Raw genomic sequence first — 23000 nt, 5'->3', positions numbered from 1 at the left:
GAGCATTTTCTTATTTTATGTTGCATAAACAAAGGAAACAAAGAGCAGGAAAATGTTTTGTCCACATTGGTAATACTATTTACTTGCTAATAAATAAGATTAGTTTTGTGTAACCTAAGCCTTTTTTTGGCATAACAGTGGTGCGAAAAAGAAAGTACACCCTCTTTCAATTCCATGGTTTTACCCATTACAACATAACTAACCTTCTAATTCTCACCAGGTCCTAACAGTAAATAAATCCAACTTCAGCCATTTTTGCTATATTTAAATTACAGACCTGTGGCCTTGGTTGGACATATCAAAACTTTATTTTCAGTTTAACACAGTGACATTCTGTCGAACGTGCATGATGTATTTGGTGATAATCTGGCAAACACTGAAGGAGAAGTACAAAAAAGTTATATTTTTCAAGAAATTCTAAATGTTTGAAAATGGGTTATATGAAATTACATTTTTATTTTTTTGAGATGAGGAGGTAGACATGGAAGAAATTTGGGCATTTGCTTGAAATAGGATGGCCATAATAATTTTTGAAATGTTGCGAATTTTCAGGTGAGGCTGCAACGCCAGCTAGAATGTCAGTTCCATGAGTGTCATGAATAATAAACTGGCAGGAATGTTGTGAAATTTTGAGCATGGGCATTAAAGTATTGTTAACAATTAAATTAAAGGTAATGTGTTGCAAGTGTAGATTTATTAGTATTATTGATTGTTGTTACTGATTATAAAATGTGCACAATGCAGATGTAAATTATTATTAAGAATATAAAGGATAAATACCATAGATGGGATGTTACATGAATTTACTAAAAATAGTTGTCTTAAGTATTTAACTCTTGACTGTAGTAATATACTGTATATAAAATACATGGTTTGCTTTCAAAATGTTTAAATTGAGTGCTTCTACTGTTTATGCTCAGAACTCCCATCAATAATATAATCAACACCTCACCAATTATGGAGGTGATATGAAAGCCAGAAATACCACCGCCACATTTGATGTCTCAGGTTACTGTGGTCAGTTTTTCTCTGTTATCTCCCTGCCAGAAGAAGACTTAAAGCATTGGTTTTGGATTAGATGTCTATCTTCATAGTTGGGTACCTAAATATTCCTGTATTTTCCATGAGAGAGAACATCAAGATGTACTTGATTCGATATCAGCATTCATATTTATTTTGGAGGCAGTGTTCTGAGTATTTGATTAAGTAAGGGCAGGATAAATATTTACAATACCTGTTCACACCTAAGTTACCTGGTTGCACTCACATAGAAGGTGCTGCAGAAGAGCAGTGATTCAGAGGATGTCAGAACGTTGGAGGGAATCCATTTAAAGCAGTATTTTGTCAGCCGTTTACTGTAGCCACACCACTCCAACAGATTTGCATGGAATTGTATCATTCAGTGCGTTTACATGCACAGTTGAAATCAATCTATATTAATAGCTTGATTTGGTCAAAGATGAGATTTAATTGGATTATTGTCATTGTCCCAATATACATGACTCGGAAAGAATCGATTTATTGACCGAGGTGTGTCTGACGAAGGCTTCTCATAAATCTTGCTTCCTCCAATTTTATCGCAACTTTTTTGAATAGTTTGCCATTCCGCATTTTTCTTCCAACCATGTATTTTAGGATGTTTAACCCCTTTAGTTGCGATAGCATGAAGTTGGTCTCCTTCCAGAAATGTGTTTTTTTCTCCATGATAGTAGGGAGGGCAAAACGAAGCTTTAGAACGTCGCCAGCAGTGTATGCGCGTGAGCTCGACAATGCATTTCTCACAGAAAAGGTCGTTAGTCACCTTTTTTTAGTTCATTACAGTGGTGATAGAAGTGACAATAATTAAGTGGTACTTTGCTGTTAGCCTTTATTGATCACCGTACAAGGTTAATGTGAAGTAGCTAGCACAATCGGACAGCGCTAACCCATAAAAATGACTTTGAATGGTACATGCTCAATCAAATGGTAAATGTGAAAAACATTTGATTGTAGTCAGCGGCGCCAAAATTTCCTGTCACACCCTTGTAAGGTAAAATTTCAGTTTTCCCAATCAACTCTGTTGTCCCCTCACAACTGGACATATTCTTCCATGGCACGCACACTGGTGGAGTTGTAAAAATTCCACTGCCGTTCATGAGTGGAGCTGAGTGGAGCCATAAAATGCCCCAGGATGGGGGCAGCAGCTGGAAGCTGCATGGGCCTGTCTTTTTTGACCCATGGGGAATCAGTCTTCAAATGGCTTATCCTCCTGGAAGAGTTGGAGGAATCAGGTGACAGGATATTACCCTCTTGGAGCTGTGGCCATACCAGGTGGAAGGTCAAGAAGAACTTCAATTGGGGGCCATAAACGGCTGCTCTGAAATTCATGGACAATGGCCCAGGCTCTCCTGGGTCAGACAAAACTACTACCATGGACTGAAAGAATGCATCATATGTATTTGCATGCAGATAACTAAGGATGATATGATAAATGTGGGGGACTGTGAATAATATCATACATAGACAAACACACTAAACGGGTATGACATGGTATGTGGGGTTATGATCACAAGTATGCAATGCATAGTATATTTATTCATAGGTATGCCTACATAAGTGTCTGGGTCACAGATGGGTCACCACCATGGACTCCCATAGAGAAGTATTTGGAGAATTGATAGGTAAAATCATAGGATCACGTGCCATCGTACAAAGTATCTAATTACTGTCACTGGATTTTGATACTTCTCCTTTGTCTACAGAGTAGGGGGAAAGGGCAGTTTCTCTCTTTTTGGAGGAGTAGGGGGGGTTTCTTGGTTGGGCAAACCCAGGGAGCTGTGGGGTGTGGAAGGCTTTCTCAGGATTGGATTTAAGGGAAGTCCAAAGAAACATTCTGGGAGAATCTTCTTAACAGTTCTCCTGGTACCATAGTCTTTGCTGTACAGAATATTTGGGCATTCAATCAATACTCACTTTGTGTTCCTTTTCTTTGTCCTAATTTGTTAGTTTGTATGTCTTTTCTTTTCATAGCGGTCTTTTGTCTTGCTTTGTAAAATAATGTGTTCACCTTTTTCATCATGGAAACTGCTTATCTTTGGTTATTGCCAATGGTCATATTGTGTCATAATAAACAGTTTTTTCCTTTTTCAGTGCTGCCAATGCACGTATACGCAAACCCGTATTCACATACATCTTCACATTACAGTAATTGAAGTTAATGGAGTTCTTCCCTGCGACTAAATTTAATTCCTTATACCCTCAATAAACGGCAAAAGTCCCAGTAGAATATTGAATTAAATCTTTTAAAGTTATATATTTTCTGAAACGTTATCGATTCCGCTTGGCCACAGTGAGAGTATAGTTGCTATGTAACTTATGGAACATGTGCAGAATGCCTAGGCCAATTTTTGGCCTATTGAAGCGTATATATGCCGTAGTAAATCGTCCCCCAACCACATTATCTAGGTATGTTAGTCCGACTCTGAAAAAATCGACATTGTACGATTTCAGTCGGACTACAATTTTTACATGATTTTTCAAAGTCCAGTTTTAGCCGGACTACAACAATAAATTGACTTTTTCAAACATCATGTAAACCCACTGATTTTCATAAAATCAGTTACCCCCAATCTAAAAATAGCTGGACAAGAAAAACAAAACTACTTTTAGCCTCATACTTTTTCCAATTTAAAAAATATTTTAAATATTATGTTTTTTTTAACTTTGTGCTCAGAGAAGGTCAGAGGACATTTGATCCAAAGGATGATTGGAATGTCCATAGTGGTCTATAGTAAAATAGCAGTTTTATACATTGTGGAAATTAGATCTGACTTCTGGAGATTATTATCAAATTTTAAGTAAAGAATCTGCAAATATGCCCATTTTTTGTGGTGCTTTCACTGCGGTCTTTCACAATGAACTTTATAAGCAAGACTATACCAGGGGGAAAACAAAACAACTTCACCATTGTTTTGTCTGGTCAGTGAGATCCCTTGAGTGCTCTAATGAAGAATTCCCATAAACAGACCCACCACACAGTAGTTCACTTCTAGGCATATGAGACAATGTGAGTACAGGAGCCTCTCGGGTGAGGAAGACTCTTGGTTATAATATCACAACAGATTTCTAGCTACCTTGATGAACATTTCACACCTTTCTGGCCCATGATGATTCACTTGACTGACAGCTTCTGATTCCAATGTTCCAATATCTGTGATTGCATAGTATTTTAGTACATGTTGTTGCTGACTTGGTTGGTTTCAATGTCATTGATGTCATTGTCATTTTCTATATAATTCTCCATTTTCTGATACCCAGCTAATCGCGAGTCCATTCCAGTGGCACCCACTGCATTCTTTCCCAAGATACGCCCCTGTATGCAGACAATGGGCGAACCAGGCATCTTCCTTTAATTGCAAACTGTTCTATTACAAACAGTTTCACATTATCTCTCACATCTGCATAACTCTGGAGAGAATCCTGCACGTGCCACTGGTCCATTCAGTGGGATCTCAAAAAGTGGACTTGTGAATATTCATTACAGAAGGAATATGTAGAGGCACTGCCAGTTTGGTGTTCACTATATGCTGTACATGATATATCATCACAGAGGTCAGAACACAGGGTCAGGCGCAGTACAGTGCCTCTGGAGCAGTTATGGGGTTCAGTGCCTTTCTTAAAGGCGCTTTGGTGATATGCACCATAGATGTAACACCAGCTACTTTCTTATATTTAAGGCTTTATAAATCCAGATGAGAGCATCACAGAAACTTTTAAAAATGGTTTAAGATTAAACATTGATATCACATTGAAAAATAAAGCAAAACATTGTGCCATATTTTTTCCCCCAATATCCAAGATTTTAAACTAGGAAATACAAGTTTTTAAAGTCATATTTGTGAGATTAAAGCTGTAGCAGTCCAGGTAGTTGCCTGGTAAGGGTAATATTGTATAATTCTGTAACTGGTTCCCATTGTAAGAAATGCTTCATGATAACTAGTAGGGCGACATAGCTCAGGAGGTAAGAGCGGTCTGGCAGTGGAGGGTTGCCAGTTCGATCCCCCGGCCTGGGCGTGTCGAAGTGTCCCTGAGCAAGACACCTAACCCCTAATTGCTCCCAACGAGCTCATTGGTACCTTGCATGGCAGTCTTTCACTGCTGGTGTGTGAATGGGTGAATGAGAGGCATCAATTGTAAAGCGCTTTGGATAAAAGCGTTATATAAATGCAGTCCATTTACCATAACTTTGTTGTTTTTTTTTCTTTTCATACGAATTGAATTGAATTTATGTTTGTTTACTAATAAATTTGTTTATATATTTATTTAGAAGTGAATAATTTACATTTATACAAGTATTACCACATTTATTTTCAATTCATTCATTGTTTTGGTTGGTAACTGCTGTACTATCTATGAGAGCATTATAAATTTCTTCAGAAATCAATGTTCTGATGATTCCTGACAGCCCTTGTCCCTCCTTGTCCCATGGCTAATGTGGTCTCATTTGGAAATATAACATAAAAGTCTATTCAACAAATGGGTGGGACAGCGACTACTTTGACTTTTAAATCTCCTAAACGCAACTTTTAAATCTCAAGAAGACACAATTAAATCTTGCAGATATGACTTTAAAAACATGCATTTCCTATTTTACAATCTTGGATATTGTGGGGGAAAAAATACTGTGTTCTGGCTCAATCTGTCTTCCGTAGGAATTAGTTATTTATGCGGTTTATCCAATTTATCCAGAACAGGTTATTATTAAGCATGTGGTATCCAGTGCACTGGGTATAACATAAAAAATTCACTGGTGACACCAGCTCTTCGGTGCACATACTGCTCAAGGAAAGGACATTGAGAAACAATGATAAATCTTGGACCTTGCAGAACTATGTGTACACTCCATGTACTGTGTGGTGAAACACCCATGTCTACCTCCAAGGTCTGGATCTTTGGCTCTTATGAAGCCTTGCTTTTATTAAAATACTGCTGCTACAGCAAGCATTTCCCTAACGCTTCTGCTTTTGTCCATTTTCGCTACATTGACCAAGACATTTGCCAGAAGAGTATTGCAACCAATAACAAAGTAACTGTAAACAAGCAAGCAGCGAAAATTATTGCTATGGTAACTGTAGGCAGTCGCATCTTGTGAATGAGTCAGTCTTTGAATGGTGCGAACTGTGAGTTTTGTGAGGTTGCCAGTTGCAGCTTGTTACTTTGCAAATCTTTGGTCTGAACTATCCTTTAAACTATGGAATAGAAGCAGTCTTCAGGAAAAAAGAAGTCTGAATTTAAAACCTTAGATGTTCAGCCATCCACAACAGTCTGGTGAACACCATAACCAGATGTGACATTCAAGGTATCAACAGCAACAAAAGTCTCCTAGATGGATTTACTATGATTTGAAGTCACATTTCATGGACAAAATAACAATTGGAGAGCTGCAGATTATTCTCTTGAAAACCTATAATTATATGCTACACAGTTAAGTTAACTTTTGTTGCACATATGAATTTTCATTTTGAATGCAGGCCTATATTTAGGCTAACTAGTTTTAGTATAAGTTCGTTAATATAAGTAAGAGTTAAGAACAACACGCATAGGGGCTGTTTGCTTTGCGTTTATGTGTTTAAGTTGACATTCTTGAAAAGAATGATGGTGGGGGGACCACATTTTGGTAAACTAAAAGCTGTTGACGGGTGGGGGGTCAGAGATTAGTGGGTGGCTGCTCGGGCAACCCGCCAACTAATGTATATAGTAGGGGAAACATTGAGAAAAAATCTTTTTGCTTATGGTTTCTTACCAATTTTTTTTATCGGTCAGTCCATCTGTGGATATATCTCTGAGGTTGTACTCAGGGAAAAACCAAGAAAAGCATACGAGGAACTGGAAAATAAATTTCAAATAAATCTGGACGGACATGGATGAAGGCAAATCTAATCAACTGGAAAACCTTTGTTTTTGAATGTTTGCCTTCATGAACAACAGGATCTTAATCCTGAAGCTGGTATTAAGCTAACTGACTCATATCAGTTATTCTGCCTTACTGTAATTTCAGCCTACACCTTCTGAGTAATAGGAAAAGCAGTTGGCACAGCATAAATTTGGACATATTAGAAAATGGGAATCATTCTTTGAAGTAAGGGAGAGATCAGCTCCTCTGTTTTGTGATGATTCATTCTCATTTCCTTGTCCTCGGGACATGGCTTGACAACCCTGCCCTTGGATGTGATGGGTAGGGCAGCACTGGAATATAATTTTTTATGTTTTGTAAGTCAGCAGTTTTGTGTTTTGTTTAAAGAACATAAACACATTATAACATAAAAACAGTAAAATAGTTAACTAAATGAATGAAAGATCTTGTCCAGGACCCCCTGCTTTCTCATATACAAAACGTTGACTTACTTCTAAGTCAAAGTAAAGGATAAAATAATGTTCATTCAGTACAGGCCCATATTTAAATTAACAGCTCCCTGCTTGGATATTTTAATTTCATATTGGCATCAGAGAAGGATTCTCTGTGCTCCTAAGCATACCTAGAATACCAAGAAATTAATTACTGCCAACAAAATTTCTGTTTTGAAACCCATAGGAAACAAAATCCAAGAAGAGATCTCATAGTTGTTTCTTTCATTTCTCCTTTACACAAATGAGCTATTTTTAATACTAAGGCGAGACCAAAGGCTTTTTCTCCTACTTCTCAAATTCAACTCAGGAGAAACAACCACATATAATCTCATTTATGTCTTACTCTGATCAAAACAAGAGATCTCTAAATGATCTTAAATAAGTCTAATTTAAGTCTCCTGAACATGGGACCATGAGATCAGAGAAAGAGCTCAAAGAAAACTCAGCTATGACTCCTAGGATCTCATGATTCTTCTCAAATATGTCTCAGTTTTCTCATAGTGACCTCATGAGAAACAACCACATTGGAATCTCAATTCAATATCCATTAGTCTTACTGAAGTCTCATATTCATCCTCTCATTATCTCATCTTTTCTCCTAAGGGGGTTTTAGGAGCAACAATTCAGATTGAAGTGATCTCAAAAATATGTACAATTGACATCTTACTACTTTCTTAAGAGTTAAAGAAAAGACTATCCTGAGCAAAAGATTTTTCCTCTGGGAATGGCCATCCTAAGCCATCTTTACTGTTATACGAGTTAAGAATACTGGATCAGAGCTGGGAAAAATGAAACGGTAACCAATTTACACTGACGTTCTTTGATCGTCTTTTACCCGGTATTTACTCTTTACACTGCTCAGAAGAACTACCTGGACTGCTCAGAAGAACCGGCATTCATTGCATAATTATCCTCTAGCATTCATATAGGCTACTGTATACATGTCCTCTTCATTATTTTTATTTTTTAGGTAACTTCCTGTGTTTTTCTTTTCACCCTAACCTATTCCCCTAGCTTTCAATTTTTCCACAATCATTTTATAAACATTGGACTCACGGACTGTACCATCAATTTGTTTAATAATTTACCTTTCCTGTCTTATATTTAATAATGCTCTGACTTCCATTTCTGTCCAGTTATTTCCTCTATCCCCTCCAGTGGCCATCGTTTTGTTTGGTCATTTTTTTGATCCCTCTCAACACAGATTTTATGTGACTGTTACTGTTGAAACTGTTGACACAAGGTAACTCAGATGGACAGCTGACAGAATGTTTATGTGGTATGTTACCAAGGCAATGTACTGGCATTTCTCTGGCTTTATTTTACACAGAAATACTGGGTCAGTTCTGGCTTTTTTCCTATGTCATGAGATGGGTCAGAGCTGTGTAATTTAAACCTGCCTTCTCACTGGCTTAACGTCTTTACACAGGCATGTAGTCTGCAGTCTGTGTAAAGACCACTCTAGTCTCCAGACTTGAACCAGAGGGTGGGCCATAAGCAGAAATCAGAGCATCTTAAGGATCCTGAAATATTATGTATGGAGCAATGATCAAAGATCCCCTCAATACTGTATATTCACCAGTCTCATAAAAGCACAATAGAAGCCAACTTGATGTAAAAGGAAGGTGGACATCCTTTTCAAGGGTGCCAACAATTCTGGAGGTGACTGTGCATAAACTGAAAACTGGTGAGAGAAAAAACCAGAGAAGAGAGGGATTCAAACGCTAACCTTTTTTGTCTTTCTTATAAGAACATTAGATTTAGACAAATATACATCAGTATATCTAGGAGGTAGACTGGGATAGCTGTGTGTGTAATGTCTCTCGCTCCATGGCCATGGACTGCTTCAGCCCTGTTCCTCCCCTGACCATGCCTTGAAGCAGCCTGGAGCTCCAGATCCATCACCCATCTCCTCTAAACTGCACAATATATACCATTTGTAACTATAGCATTTATTCTTCTGTTATTACTGTTAGCTATTACCTCAACTGTAATCTGCTTAACCCAATTTATTTGCTGTGATAGGTCCCTTGTAGCATTTCTGACACATTCCATTCTATTGCTACTTTACACCTGGCTAGCGGATGATGGGCTCCCCATCTATAGCCAGGTTCCTCTAGAGATTTCTTCCCATTGGGGAGTTTTTTCTCACCACCGTTTGTTTTCTCCCCACTGGGAGTTTTTTTTACCTCATGTACTTGTTATTTGAGGGTTCAGGCCTGGTGTTTTCTCTGCTCTGTATGCTCTGTTTCTTGCTTTGCTACTCTGTAAAGTATCTTTGTGACAGTTCCCTGTAGAAAGTGTGATACAAATAAAATTGAATTGAATTGAATTGAATTTATGTTTGTAAATAGAGACTAGAAATAGCATCAGCATTGCAGGAAAACAAGGAAACATTTTAAATACAACCATTGACAAGCATTGTTGCTGTAGCAGAAGTCATTTTTATCATCAAGGGTAACATATTTAATTAATGTATTGGGTAATATAATTCCATGAAAGATTATTCCATAAATGTTTTGGTTCCAGCTATCTGCAATGTGTCCACAGGAATGAGAGTGCTTGTCTTGCGTGTTAGCCCCTGGCTTATTGCACATATATGGTAATGCAAAGGATGATGAATGAATAATGGTGGAACCACACATAAAAATACCACATAATCACAAACTCATGAAACAATTATAACAAAGAAAATTTACTTTGAAAGTATGCTTGAACATAATAATGAACAAAGCACAAAACACTTTCATTGTTGAGTCAAAAGGACCATTCAAGATAAAGAATGACATTCAGTCAGGCCCAGGAATAAAATAGGCAATTCATCTTGTTCCTGGCACATACCTGGCCTGAGTTATGCAAGGCTATGGTGTGACTGAGTCCAAATTCAGTAAATAAACATAAAGTATAGACACAATTAATGACTGCTTTTCCTCATATGCTAATGCTACTGAAAACAAATCCTGTACTTTATTTACTCAAAGTTCTTAAGGAATACAGATTTTTAATCCTTCAAAATAATAATGGAGATCAAAGGTCCATATTGAGACTGTGATATGAGAACCCCCACAAGAAGTTACTTTATTGCTTGAGCCCCACCTTCTCTTCAGATACTTGAAGCATGATGAGCCTTCTCTGCCAAAGGTGGTATAAAACCCAGAACAAAGTTTATCGCCTCACTTTAAGCACCTGTGGAGATCCTGCTCACAACCCACAAGGCCACCATGGGGACACCTAAAGAAAGGTTCACGTGGGCATTACTATTGTTAGCACTGTCTATAGGATTAGCCCCTGCGGAAAAAGGTAGGTATTTCCTAAGCCTGTGTGCTTCTTCTATGTTTTACTTTTATATTGAATGGGAATAGACTGATCCTTAAGCATATTTAAATGAATTAAATATGTATTTGCTTCATGGGTATCTCCTTTACTATTAATGAAAAATACATTAATTATCTTTGTATTTTGAAAGAAATTATCGGGATATGAACAATGAGTGAGAATCTATTTTTATTACCATGTAATTGGTTTCATTGTTTTAAAAAATAAAGCTTGATTCTCAACAGCATTATAGCTTATGCATTTCTGAACCATTTTATTTTTAAAATAGTTACAGTGTTTTCCAAAATGATTCAAAATAATTGTGATGTAAATATAATTTTTCTTTTTCTCTGACCAACTTTATTGTATAAATATTGAGAATGCATTATAGATCATTTCTGTTTGTTTTAAACAGATTTTTTTGGTCAGCTTTATGAAGGATGTGAAAAATCTATGGAGGTATTATACGTTCATAAGAGAGACTTACTCCACACAAGTGTCTGAAGAGCAGGACAAATAATTGTTTTGTATGAATGACATGCTGCTTGGTCAGAACTAAAAATGATTTCAATTATGGTTTCAGGGAGCTCCACAAAGGTTAACATTATCCCTCCAATGAAGATTCCCATAATAACAGGTAAAAATATTAAAGGCATGTTCACAATGCTACTATTAATTATACCAAACTAAAGTTTAGTCATTGTTACATTTTTTTCAAAGTTGAATAAAAATAAAAGATTCACTTGTCTTATGAATTTATGACATATATATAATTTATAATATATATATATATAACATGTTGTGCCACATTAAGTTATGACACCAGTGATTTACTATGAAATTGATAAAAAATGTTTTCTGAGTTGGTCACACCTTATCAGGCAAAAGAAAATATTTGTTTTATGAGTAATCTTTTTAAAGGAGATTGGGACAGGTAGAAAGTAGAGCAGGTAACAGATAGAGAAGGGACCAGAGCTGAACGCATTCCATGTTGGGGGTTGAAGCTACATCTGTGTGAGGGGCCCTGCATATGGTTTCACAGTCAGCAATTCAATGGACTGGCCAGACCTCTCACCTGGGATATATGTAGCCTGATATCATGTACAAATATCAATTCTTGAAACTCATTAAAACTCATTAAAAATAGCAGAAAACTCTTCTGAAGGTCCCCATTCAGAGTAATGCTTCTGAAATACTAGATTATGCAAATGACAATCCATGACTAGCACACACACGTGCACACACAGACACATATACATACATACATACATACATATAGTTATTTATATATATATATATATATAGTGGGCTCCAGAATTATTGGCACCCTTGATAAATATGCACAAAAAAAATGCTAAACTAAAAAATAATTGACATATTGACATAAGCTTTATTTTCCAACATGTGTAAACTAGTGTGCTTGATTAATGATTCATTGGAGTCAACCAGTCTTAAATTTTTTAAATAAAAAAAATATTTCCCCAAAAAACAGGTTCCACATTGGCACCCCTGGTTTAATACTTTGTGAAAACACTCCCGGCAAAGATGACAGCCATGAGTCTTTTCCTGTAATTTGTGATAAGGTTAGAGAAAACATTTGGAGAGATTTTTGACCATTGCTCCATGTAGAACTTTTCAGAATCATTGATATCTTTGGGTTCCCCCTCCCCCGCTTCAGTTCAGACCACAGGTTTTTGATGGAATTTAAGTCTGGAGACTGAGATGGCCATTGGAAAACATGGATGTTGATTTCACTTAAGCATTTCTGTTTAGATTTTGATGTATGCTTGGAGTCATTCTCCTGCTGGACAATCTACCTACAGTATGACCAGATCCTAGCTTCTTAGCAAAGACAACCAAATTTTCTGCCAGAATTTCCTGGTACTTTGTTGAATTCATTGTGCCATTGATCTAAAATAGTACCTCGGGACCCACCTCCATATTTGACAGTAGGTATGAGGTGCTTCTCCTGAATGCATTCCTCTTTTGCCGCCAAACATGTCGATGGTGTGTATGGCCAAAACGTTCAATTTTGGTCTCATATGGCAATAGCACTCTCTTCCAGTCATAATTCCAATAACGTTTGTCAAGCTCCAGATTCTTGGTTTTGTTTATTGTGCTCAGTAAGGGCTGTCTTCGTGCCACCCTTCCAAAGAGTTAGTCGGTATGGAGGTGCCATTTTATGTTTTTTTCTTTTAGACTTGTTGACCACAAGAAACAAACCAATTTCTGCAATTCTTAAACAGTGATCCTTGGGTTATTAATGGCCTCCCTCACCATCTTCCTCACCGTCCATGGGGACACCATGCACTTGCTTCCTCTTCCTGGAAAAATTGCAACCATTCCATATATTTTACACCTATTTATTATTGCCCTTACAGTGCTAAGTGGTATGTTTAACCATTTATGTCTTTTTTTGTACCCATTACCAGACTTGTGATGGTAAATTACCATTGATCTCTTCTGAATTGACAGTTATTTGGCTTTTCCCATGCTGATGGATGACAAAGGGATTTTGTATGCTTGTTACCTAATTTTTATTCTATAGTGAAACTGGAAGTGATGGAATGACACAATATAGTTCCTTTAGACTGAGATGAACTAAATTAAGTAAAATTGTATTGCCAATTTCATTTTGTTTGATTTTACTTACAATAATTGTTAGGGGTGCCAATAATTATGGCACCTATGGTTTTCAGAAAAAAATTAGATTACTTAATAAAAAAACTTTGAAGCATGAAAGTAAATGTATTGAAATACATTTCTTCATTTTTATTAAGGGTGCCAATCATTCTGGAGCCCACTGTGTACATATATATATATATATATATATATAGGATGTGTAAAAGTAATTATCTGGAATGTCTTTGCTTAAATGCTAGAAGTATAAAAAAATAAATTGGGATTACAGAGACATGGCTTGGGGATAAGGATGGGGATGGGTACATAATATAGTAATATATATAATATAGAAGGGTACAAATTCATTTGGAAGGATAGATCCAGTAAGAGAGGTGTGGGTGTAGCTCTCTATGTATAAGAAAATTTTAATGTGCAGAAAATTCCCAAAATTGACTAGCTTGTGTCTAGTGAGGATATCTTAATAAAGCTCATAGGGGAATATGAAAAGGGCCTTACAGTAGGAGTGTGTTACCGGCCGCCAACTTCAGACAGTAGTGTAAACTCAACACTCTTTGGAAGAATAAAACAAGCTTGTCAGGATTGTGAGACTATTATTATGGGTGACTTCCATTACCCTGCTATTAATTAGGAAATGATGATAGGACAAGGAAAATGTGAGGAAGATTTTTAGGCATTATAAATGACCTTTTTTGGCACAGTATGTCAATCAGCCCACAAGAGGGGAATCAATTCTGGATCTGGCGCTACGTAATGATCCAGACAGAATTTGTAGCATAGAGGTAATTGAGCCACTTGGGACTAGCGATCATTCTGCAGTTAGATTTGATGTATTATGGCACATTAACTAGACAGTCCTTAGAAACTGGAGAAATACCTGAGGACTGGAAGCAAGGTAATACAATACCAATATATAAGAAAGGGGACCGTACCGATCCAGGAAACTACAGGCCTGTAAGTTTAACTTGCATCACATGTAAAATACTGGAATCTATCGTTAAAAACAAGTTGGAAGTATTTCTTGAAAATAGCAATATCCTACGGGATAGCCAGCATGGTTTTCTTAAGGGAAAGTCATGTCTGACAAACTGGTATTCTTTTAAGAAGCTACCAAGTGTTTTGATATAACAAGATGTATGATATTATCTACTTAGATTTCCAATAGGCTTTTGATAAGGTACCACATGAGCGACTTGTTAGTAAAATGATGACAGTAGAAATTAGAGGACGTTTTTCAGAGTGGATTCGGAACTGGCTACAGGGTAGAACACAAAGAGTAGTGGTAGGAGGGATATTATCTGAGCAGGTAACTGTTGGAAGTGGAGTCCCACAAGGATTGATGCAGGGACCACTGCTCTTCCTCATTTATATCAATAACCTTGACAGGGACATAGAAAGTACATCAACTAATTTTATAGTTTGGAAGCTACTCAAGTAATCCAAGAAGATTTAAACAAAATTCAGAAGTGGGCGGAAACCTAGAAAATGAAATTTAATATAGCCAAATGTAAAGTTCTGCATGTGCGAAATAAAAACATTAGGTAGGATTACTTTATGGGTGGAACAATAGTGGAATGTGCTCAGTTTGAAAAAGACTTGGGAGTAATGGTTGATCAAAGCCTTTCTGGTTCTAGGCACTGTGTTGTAGCAGTAAAAAAAAAGTCCAACAGGATGCTGGGATATATAGCCAAAAGTATTGAGTATAAATCCAAGGAAGTTATACTTATCCAATACAATACATTTGTTAGACCACACTTGGGGTATTGTATGCAGTTCTGGGGATTGTACTACAAGAAAGACATAAGCCCGTTTCCACCGCAGGAACCAGGGTCTAAATTAAGTTCCGAGGACTCTATTTTACCCCCCAACAAGTCCTTGCTCGGGGGGTAGTACTTTCCAAAAGTACAGGAACTTTTGGGGTGGGGAGCAAGCGCTGAACATTTCTGATAGGTCGAGTAGCCTGCTCGCAGCATTTTATTTCAAGCGCCATTTTTAAAAATCTGCAGCCGCAAACCGATTTATTATTTTCAAAATAATAACTTGAATTCAAACTTTTATGTTATGCGGCGCAGTAGCCCACTTTTTTATAGCCTGCCAACGTCTACAGATGAGAAATTAAGATTGAGGATTATAACGTGTGCTCTTCTGTTCTTTTCTTGCTTTAGCATTACGTCTGTTTTATAAAATATTAAGCATTCGTGCTGGGAAGGCATATTACGTACCAAAACATTCAAACAATTTAATTTGCTTGCTAAATATTTTCATCCGGATTTTCTTTAGCCCGTTATAACTGACTCAAAATGCTTCACACAGTAAGTGAGGTATGCGGTATTTCAGCGTAATTTACATTGGGGATACAGTAAAAGAAAACAGGAAAAAAATCACCTTCCGCAATTTTCGTCAGGGTAAGATAACAGGTTAATTCTAGTAATCATCCCTTTTGCTTTTTCAAACTGCCATAATTTTACTCTGCGATTCTTAAATTCCACAAAAAGACCAGGAATACCAGGCTGCAGGGCACACTTCAAGTAGGCTATTTAGCTGCTCCGCTAGCAGTAACTTTAAAAGATGAAAGCAAACGGTAGCTGAGTTTTCATTCTATTTATTCTTGTCATTTTGCGATATGGAAATGACGATGAGAGTCAAATTAATCAATTCAACAGCAAATTGTTTACGATGTGTGCATGTTTTCTGCTATATATCTTGTTACCAGTTATTTGTGGAATATGAATGCAGTCTGTCGCCTCGGATGTCAAGACATGAAAGTGAATGTTCGCATAAAAAATATAATGAATTTGTTTGATAAGATATATAAAACAGTTACAATCCGTATATTGGCCTGTTATATCCTGTTTGCTGCATAACAACGGTCCAAGTCGAACTACCAACAAGAGTTGTGCTTGACAACAGTAAAATAATGTGCCCAAACGGCCGTGGAAGAATATTTCAATTTCAGGTGATTAAGTCGATAAAAATCAATAAATACTAAAGTAACCATATATAGTCATTGTTGGTAACCAGTTGTATAAGTGGAATAAACCCCTCTGGGCTGTCCCGCTATTGGAAAATAATGTACTTCAGTGGCAGTATGGAGTTACAGAAGAAATCATATGACAGATGGACCGACGACAACGTCACTTTTTCATACGTCAGCAGACTAATTTGCCTAATCGTTGCGGGTCTTTGGACCATGGTGGAAACGCAGACTACAATGGGCTGAAGGAATCTTTTAGTTCCTTGAAAAGTAGTTCTTGGGACAGTTCCGGGTACTTTGGGTGGAAACACGGCTATAGAGGCTCTGGAAAAAGTTCAAAGAATAGCAACAAAATTGATTCCTGGTATGAAAGATGAAAGCTATGAGGAAATATTTAAGATGCTTAACCTCTTTAAGCTTAGTAGGACGAGACTCAGGGGAGATTTGATTGAGGCTTTTAAATTCATAAAGGGGATCAACAAGTGAACTACAAGAGATTCTTCAGGTTGAGTTCTGTTAGTAGAACGAGAGGACATAAATGGAAATTAACAAAAGGTAAAGTCCATACAGACATTATGAACAATTTTTTTTCACACAGAGAGTAGTCAATGTGTGTAATAGCCTGCCAGCTCACGTAGTAGAGGCAGAAACTCTGGGGATTTTCAAGACTAGGCTTGATACAGTGTTAGATACTATCTAGTCTGTAGGTAATCAGAGCACTAATTTAGTTAGGAAAATGGCAAGCATTGTTAGGCTGAATGGCCTGTTCTCATAATTACGTTATGTTATGTTATTGTAGCAAACTGAGTGCTACCGCTCGTTTGAGAGATGAGAGAGAGACAAGTTCTTTTTCAGGACGCGACTGCGTCTTTTTATTTTCCGGCCGCCACGCGGCTTTCTGTTCGCAATACGCAAAACACAATACACAATACACAAGGTATGTTACAATTCACGGCTGACTGCCCGTCAGCTCTTCTTCCTCCTCCAGTTCTCTCGCTTCTCTCTCTGTCGAGGCGCTTTTAAACGTCCAGGCTCACTGTCGAGGTAATCAGCACATTGTCAATCAATCAAACAATTAACTATCCGTGCTGATTAATAAACCCCAACAGCCGTGGCGCAGAGTTCCGAGAGCCGCCCCGCCCACTCTCTCTCTCTGCAGCCAACGCAAAAACCACGCCCACCTTACCACATACCCCCACCGCCCGACTTAGGCCGGGGAGCCATCCGGCCGATGACCGACCCCCCCCCCACCCCCTTCGGGGCGAGAGAGGAAGTCCGCCACCACCATCTGCGCCCCCGGCCTATGAACCACCTTAAAATTAAAGGGTTGTAGAGCCAGATACCACCGGGTGATTCGCGGGTTGGTATCCTTCATGCGGTGGAGCCATTGGAGGGGAGCGTGGTCCGAACAGAGGGTGAATGGGCGACCCAGCAGGTAGTAGCGCAGGGACCCGACCGCCCACCAGATGGCGAGGCACTCCTTTTCTACCGTGCTGTACCTCGCCTCCCGCTGGGATAGTTTGCGGCTGAGGTACAGCACCGGGCGGTCGACTCCCTCCACCTGCTGGGTCAAAACAGCCCCCAGCCCTCTGTCCGATGCGTCGGTCTGCAGGATAAAAGGAAGAGAGAAATTAGGGGTGAACAAGAGCGGCTCCCCGCAGAGGGCTTCCTTTACCCTCTCAAACGCTCGCTGGCACGGCTCCGTCCACTGGACCGGATCTGAGGCACCTTTGCGAGTTAAATCAGTCAAGGGGCTGGTCAGCTGTGAAAACGCCGGAATAAACCGTCTATAGTAGCCGGCCAACCCCAAGAACCTCCTTACCTCTTTTTTCGTCTTGGGTCGTGGACAGGTCGCAATCGCCGCGGTTTTATCCACCAGAGGTCGCACCTGTCCACTTCCCAAGTGGTACCCCAAATACCGTACCTCCGCTCGGCCAATCGCACACTTCTTTGGGTTAGCCGTGAGCCCCGCCTGCCTCAAGGACTCGAGCACCGCCCCCACATGCCGCATATGCTGTGCCCAGCTGCTACTGTGGATGATAACATCATCCAGATAGGCAGCAGCATACGCAGCATGCGGACGCAGCAGCCGATCCATCAGGCGCTGGAAGGTGGCTGGGGCCCCGAATAACCCAAACGGAAGTGTTCGGAATTGGTACAAACCGTCCGGAGCGGAGAAAGCCGATTTCTCTTTGGACTTTGCAGACAAGGGAATCTGCCAATAGCCCTTAGTCAGATCCAGTGTCGAGAAAAAACGAGCCGTGCCCAGCCGATCCAGGAGTTCGTCGACCCTAGGCATAGGATAGGCATCAAAATGTGACACAGCATTCACTTTCCTATAATCCACACAGAACCGAATAGAGCCATCCGGCTTACTTACCAGCACGATGGGGCTATTCCAGGCACTGTGGGACTCCTCTATTACACCCAACTCCAGCATGGCCTTTATTTCTGCCTGCACCAATTTCTTTTTGTGCTCCGGCAGTCTATAGGGGCGGGAACGTACCGTTACTCCCGGGGGGGTGTCGATATGGTGGTGTATGAGGTTCGTGCGTCCTGGTAGGGGAGAAAACACATCCGCAAACCGTTTTTGCAACATGGCAAGGTCTGCTCTCTGACTTGGCGAGAGGTGGCTATCTGAAAGGGGTGGGGTCTGATTGATTGAATTTACTACCTCCGGCCCCAGCTCGTCCCTCTCCTGATCCACCGTTACCAGAGAAACAGCCACCACCTCTTTCCAGGCTTTTAATAAATTGAGGTGATAAATCTGTTTCGCTCCCTCTCTATCAGCACGCTCCACCTCATAGTCAACCTCCCCAACTCGTCGTGTGACCACGAAGGGCCCTTGCCACTTGGCGAGTAATTTTGTACTGGAGGTTGGAAGTAATACCAGGACTTTATCTCCCGGCGAGAATTGACGTAGTTTCGTCCCTCTATTGTAGTGCCTCTGCTGACGTTCCTGAGCCTCGAGCAAATTCTCCCGTGACAACCGACCCAGTGTATGGAGTTTTGCTCGCAGGTCCATAACGTATTGCAACTCATTTTTGCTGGGGCTTGGACCGTCCTCCCAGCTTTCTTTAACTAGGTCCAATATTCCCCGAGGTTTTCTACCGAATAACAGTTCAAAGGGAGAAAATCCCGTGGAGGCCTGGGGAACCTCCCGCACTGCAAATAATAGAGGGACTAACCACTTATCCCAATTTCGGCTATCGTCGTGAATGAACTTTCGAATCATGGACTTCAGAGTTCTATTAAACCGCTCCACAAGCCCATCTGTTTGGGGATGGTATACACTGGTTCTAATAGAGCGGACGCCCAGTAATCCGTATAGCTCATTTAGTGTACGTGACATAAACGAAGTGCCCTGATCAGTCAGAATCTCTTTCGGGATTCCGACCCGGGAGATAATTTGAAACAGAGCTTGCGCAACACTCTTAGCTGAAATATTGCGCAACGGCACTGCTTCGGGATACCGGGTCGCATAATCCACCAAGACCAACACGAAACGGTATCCCTGGGTGCTCCGTTCAAATGGCTCGATGAGGTCCATAGCAATTCGATCAAAGGGAACCTCTATTAAGGGTAGTGGGCGCAACGGCGCTTTTGGGGTGGCCGGGGGGTTCACTAATTGACATTCGGGACAGGACGCACACCACCGACGTACGTCCGCCCAAATGCCCGGCCAGTAAAACCGAGCCATTATTCGGTGTAGTGACTTATCATACCCTAAGTGCCCCGCCATGGGGTTGTAATGAGCCGCCTGGAAAACCATTTCCCGGCGGTTTCTGGGTACCAACAACTGGGTCGTTTCTTCACCGGTCTGAGCGTCACGACACACTCGATACAACCTGTCCCTAATAATAGAAAAATAAGGGTGAGAGAGTACTGCATCGGGGCGCACCTGCTGACCATCAATCCGCATCACTTGGTCATAGGCAAAGCGTAAGGTGTCGTCCCGAGACTGCTCGAGTGGGAAATCCTCCGCGGGTTGGAATACAGGACCCCGGGGAGTCTCAACCGGAGGCTCGCCTGGGTCCCTCCCCGCCCCGGCCGTGTCGGACGGCCCTGCGTCACCACCGTCAACAGCACACACGTCACACTTCCCTATCGGTCGTGATCGCAACCCCAGTATGTTTCTAGAGATCTCCCTAAACCCCGCCCAATCAGTACCCAAGATTAGGGGATGCGCAAGCCGGGAGCTAACCGCAGCCTTCACCATATGCGTTTTTCCCTGGTAACAAATTTCCACGGGTACTACCGGATACTTGTGCACATCTCCATGCACACACCGAATGGAAACCCAGGGTGCCTTTACCAATGCCTCGGTTCGAACCAGGTTTTGCTGGATCAGGGACTGCATAGCCCCTGAATCCAACAGCGCCCGGTGTTCACTCCCTTGCACCCTTACCGGGATGCAGTACGCTCCCTCCTGATCGGGAGCGGAAGTGGGCGGCCCGACCACCCGGACCACCTGCCCCACTTCCATAAGTGGACAATCGCGGCGCAGGTGACCCAGCTGTCCGCACCGCCAACACCCCGGTCCGAGCGTCTGAGGCGCCCTCTGCGAGCCGGAGCCCCCCGCCACTGAGCCTGGACCTGGAGAGGGAATCGGAAAAAAGGGGGGATTAGTTTGAGGCAAGGGAGGGGGCAGAGCCCGGGGGACAGGGAAGGGGCCAGCACGAGGAGGGGGTCTCCTCCTAGGCGCCGGTTCCGGCCGTGCTTGCTGCTGGGCGCTGGGGTATAGCACTAGGTGGTCTTCCGCCAGGGTAACCGCCCCCTCTAGGTTGGTCGGGCGATGGCAGCGCACCCAATTGGCCGTTCCCTCCGGCAACCCTTCCAGGAACTGTTCCAGTATAACCTGCTCCACCACGCCCCCGGCGGACCGGGTCTCTGGTTGCAGCCAACGCCGGGCCATGTGGGTTAGCCTTTGGGCGTATGCGAAGGGACGGTCCTCCGCCACCAGTTTCGCCGTCCGGAACCGGCGCCGGTAATCCTCCGTGCTGCAGCCCAGTCGGTCCAGGATCGCCCTCTTCACAATCTTGTAATCCGCCCGGGCTCCGGGCGGCAGTCCATGCGCCGCCTGCTGGGCTTCCCCGGTTAAAAGGGGCAGGAGGTGTACAACCCACTCCTCGTGGGGCCACTGACACGCCTCCGCTGCCACCTCAAAACTTTCCACGAAGGCCTGGATGTCATCTTCGGCGGTCATTTTTGGTATGTGGATCCGGAGAGGGGATCGGGACGGCGGGTCCCGGGAGCTGGTTTCCCCGGCGGCAGCCAGCTGTCGCAGCGCCTGGGTCTGGAGGGAGGCTTGTGCACGCAGAGCCTCCATCTGCTCTGCGTGTACGGCCGCCTGCCGCTCCTGCATCTGGGCCATCCCCTCCAGCATCCTCGCCAGCGCTACGAGAGGCTGCGCCGTCTCGCTCCGGTTTGGGTCCATCTCTGACCTTCTCTCTCTCTCTCTTCCTGCCGTCTCCCCCGCACGGGCCACCACTGTAGCAAACTGAGTGCTACCGCTCGTTTGAGAGATGAGAGAGAGACAAGTTCTTTTTCAGGACGCGACTGCGTCTTTTTATTTTCCGGCCGCCACGCGGCTTTCTGTTCGCAATACGCAAAACACAATACACAATACACAAGGTATGTTACAATTCACGGCTGACTGCCCGTCAGCTCTTCTTCCTCCTCCAGTTCTCTCGCTTCTCTCTCTGTCGAGGCGCTTTTAAACGTCCAGGCTCACTGTCGAGGTAATCAGCACATTGTCAATCAATCAAACAATTAACTATCCGTGCTGATTAATAAACCCCAACAGCCGTGGCGCAGAGTTCCGAGAGCCGCCCCGCCCACTCTCTCTCTCTGCAGCCAACGCAAAAACCACGCCCACCTTACCACAGTTATGTTATGTTATGTCGGGGAAGTGAGGATTATGTGAAATACATTTGATTTTCTGAATTCAACTGTTTTAACCAATTAACACTTTTGTTTGATGTCCGGCAGTCTGAATACCAAACACAAGTGCATCAACGGTTAAAACCCCTCAATTATCCAACATGTAAAATAATCTTAGTCAATTTATTTAGTTAATTTTTATCAAAGATATTCATTATTAATTAAATTTCTGAATTTGTTAGGCACAGCAACCTGTTCGATCAACCTTTATCAAACATACAACTCCAAACAAGATTAAAATTAAGAAATGTATTAAGTTACAGCACATATTCACATCTGATCTAAATACAAGGTTAATTTACCTTAAAAAAAAAGCCAACACAATGTTAAAGACATGGGTAAGTCACAATCACAAAAGAAATGAATGAAAGAAAATACCGAACCAGATACCAAAATACCAAATACCAAGATTCTTTTTGCACAGGTAAATACACTATATAAAACATTACATATTTAGACTCTAACTGTGTTAGTGTCACAGAATCCTCCCCAGCCAGGGAAGAGTCCCCAAAATAGGGCTTGGGATTTACCACATTCACAGTATCAGCCTTGTCTGTTCTATTGAGCCATTTTGTAGTTCACAGGCCCTAATTTTTCATTACCTCAGCTAGCCCTATCCACTTAAGTACAAGCTTAGATAAAAAGTAGTCAGAGGCTTTGGAATGAATGAATGAATGAATCATTGCATTTATATAGCACTTTTCCAAACGCTCAAAGTGCTTTACAGTGATGAGTGGGAATT

General features: G+C 41.2%; 2 protein-coding genes across 2 annotated transcripts in view; both read right to left on the bottom strand.

Annotated features, from left to right (window-relative positions):
• Positions 1 to 23000, bottom strand: part of LOC118227486 (tryptophan 5-hydroxylase 1) — a 214253-nt gene that overhangs the window by 151771 nt on the left and 39482 nt on the right. The gene's annotated exons all lie outside the window — the stretch shown is intronic.
• On the bottom strand, positions 2068 to 21922 carry LOC118228156. The gene is made up of 3 exons (XM_035419493.1): positions 20724 to 21922; positions 17902 to 17921; positions 2068 to 2248 (listed from the first exon to the last, which is right to left on the bottom strand). Exons 1-3 carry the CDS (start codon positions 21750 to 21752, stop codon positions 2068 to 2070), a joined length of 1230 nt encoding a protein of 409 aa, XP_035275384.1. The 5' UTR covers positions 21753 to 21922.

Source organism: Anguilla anguilla, chromosome 5 (assembly GCF_013347855.1).
Source record: "Anguilla anguilla isolate fAngAng1 chromosome 5, fAngAng1.pri, whole genome shotgun sequence".
Taxonomy (NCBI): Eukaryota; Metazoa; Chordata; class Actinopteri; order Anguilliformes; family Anguillidae; genus Anguilla; species Anguilla anguilla.
Note: the sequence above shows the minus strand (reverse complement) of the source record. Positions and strands in the feature narration are given on the sequence as shown.

What these genes read in the sequence shown, in the direction of transcription:
- LOC118228156 (XM_035419493.1), bottom strand. Translation starts at nt 21,752, where the DNA reads ATGGACCCAAACCGGAGCGAGACGGCGCAGCCTCTCGTAGCGCTGGCG. An exon ending in AGGGAGCGTACTGCATCCCG is followed by an intron (nt 17,922 to 20,723) that starts GTAAGGGTGCAA and finishes TTTATCCTGCAG; the next exon opens with ACCGACGCATCGGACAGAGG. An exon ending in ACCGACGCATCGGACAGAGG is followed by an intron (nt 2,249 to 17,901) that starts GCTGGGGGCTGT and finishes CAACTCTTCCAG; the next exon opens with GAGGATAAGCCATTTGAAGA.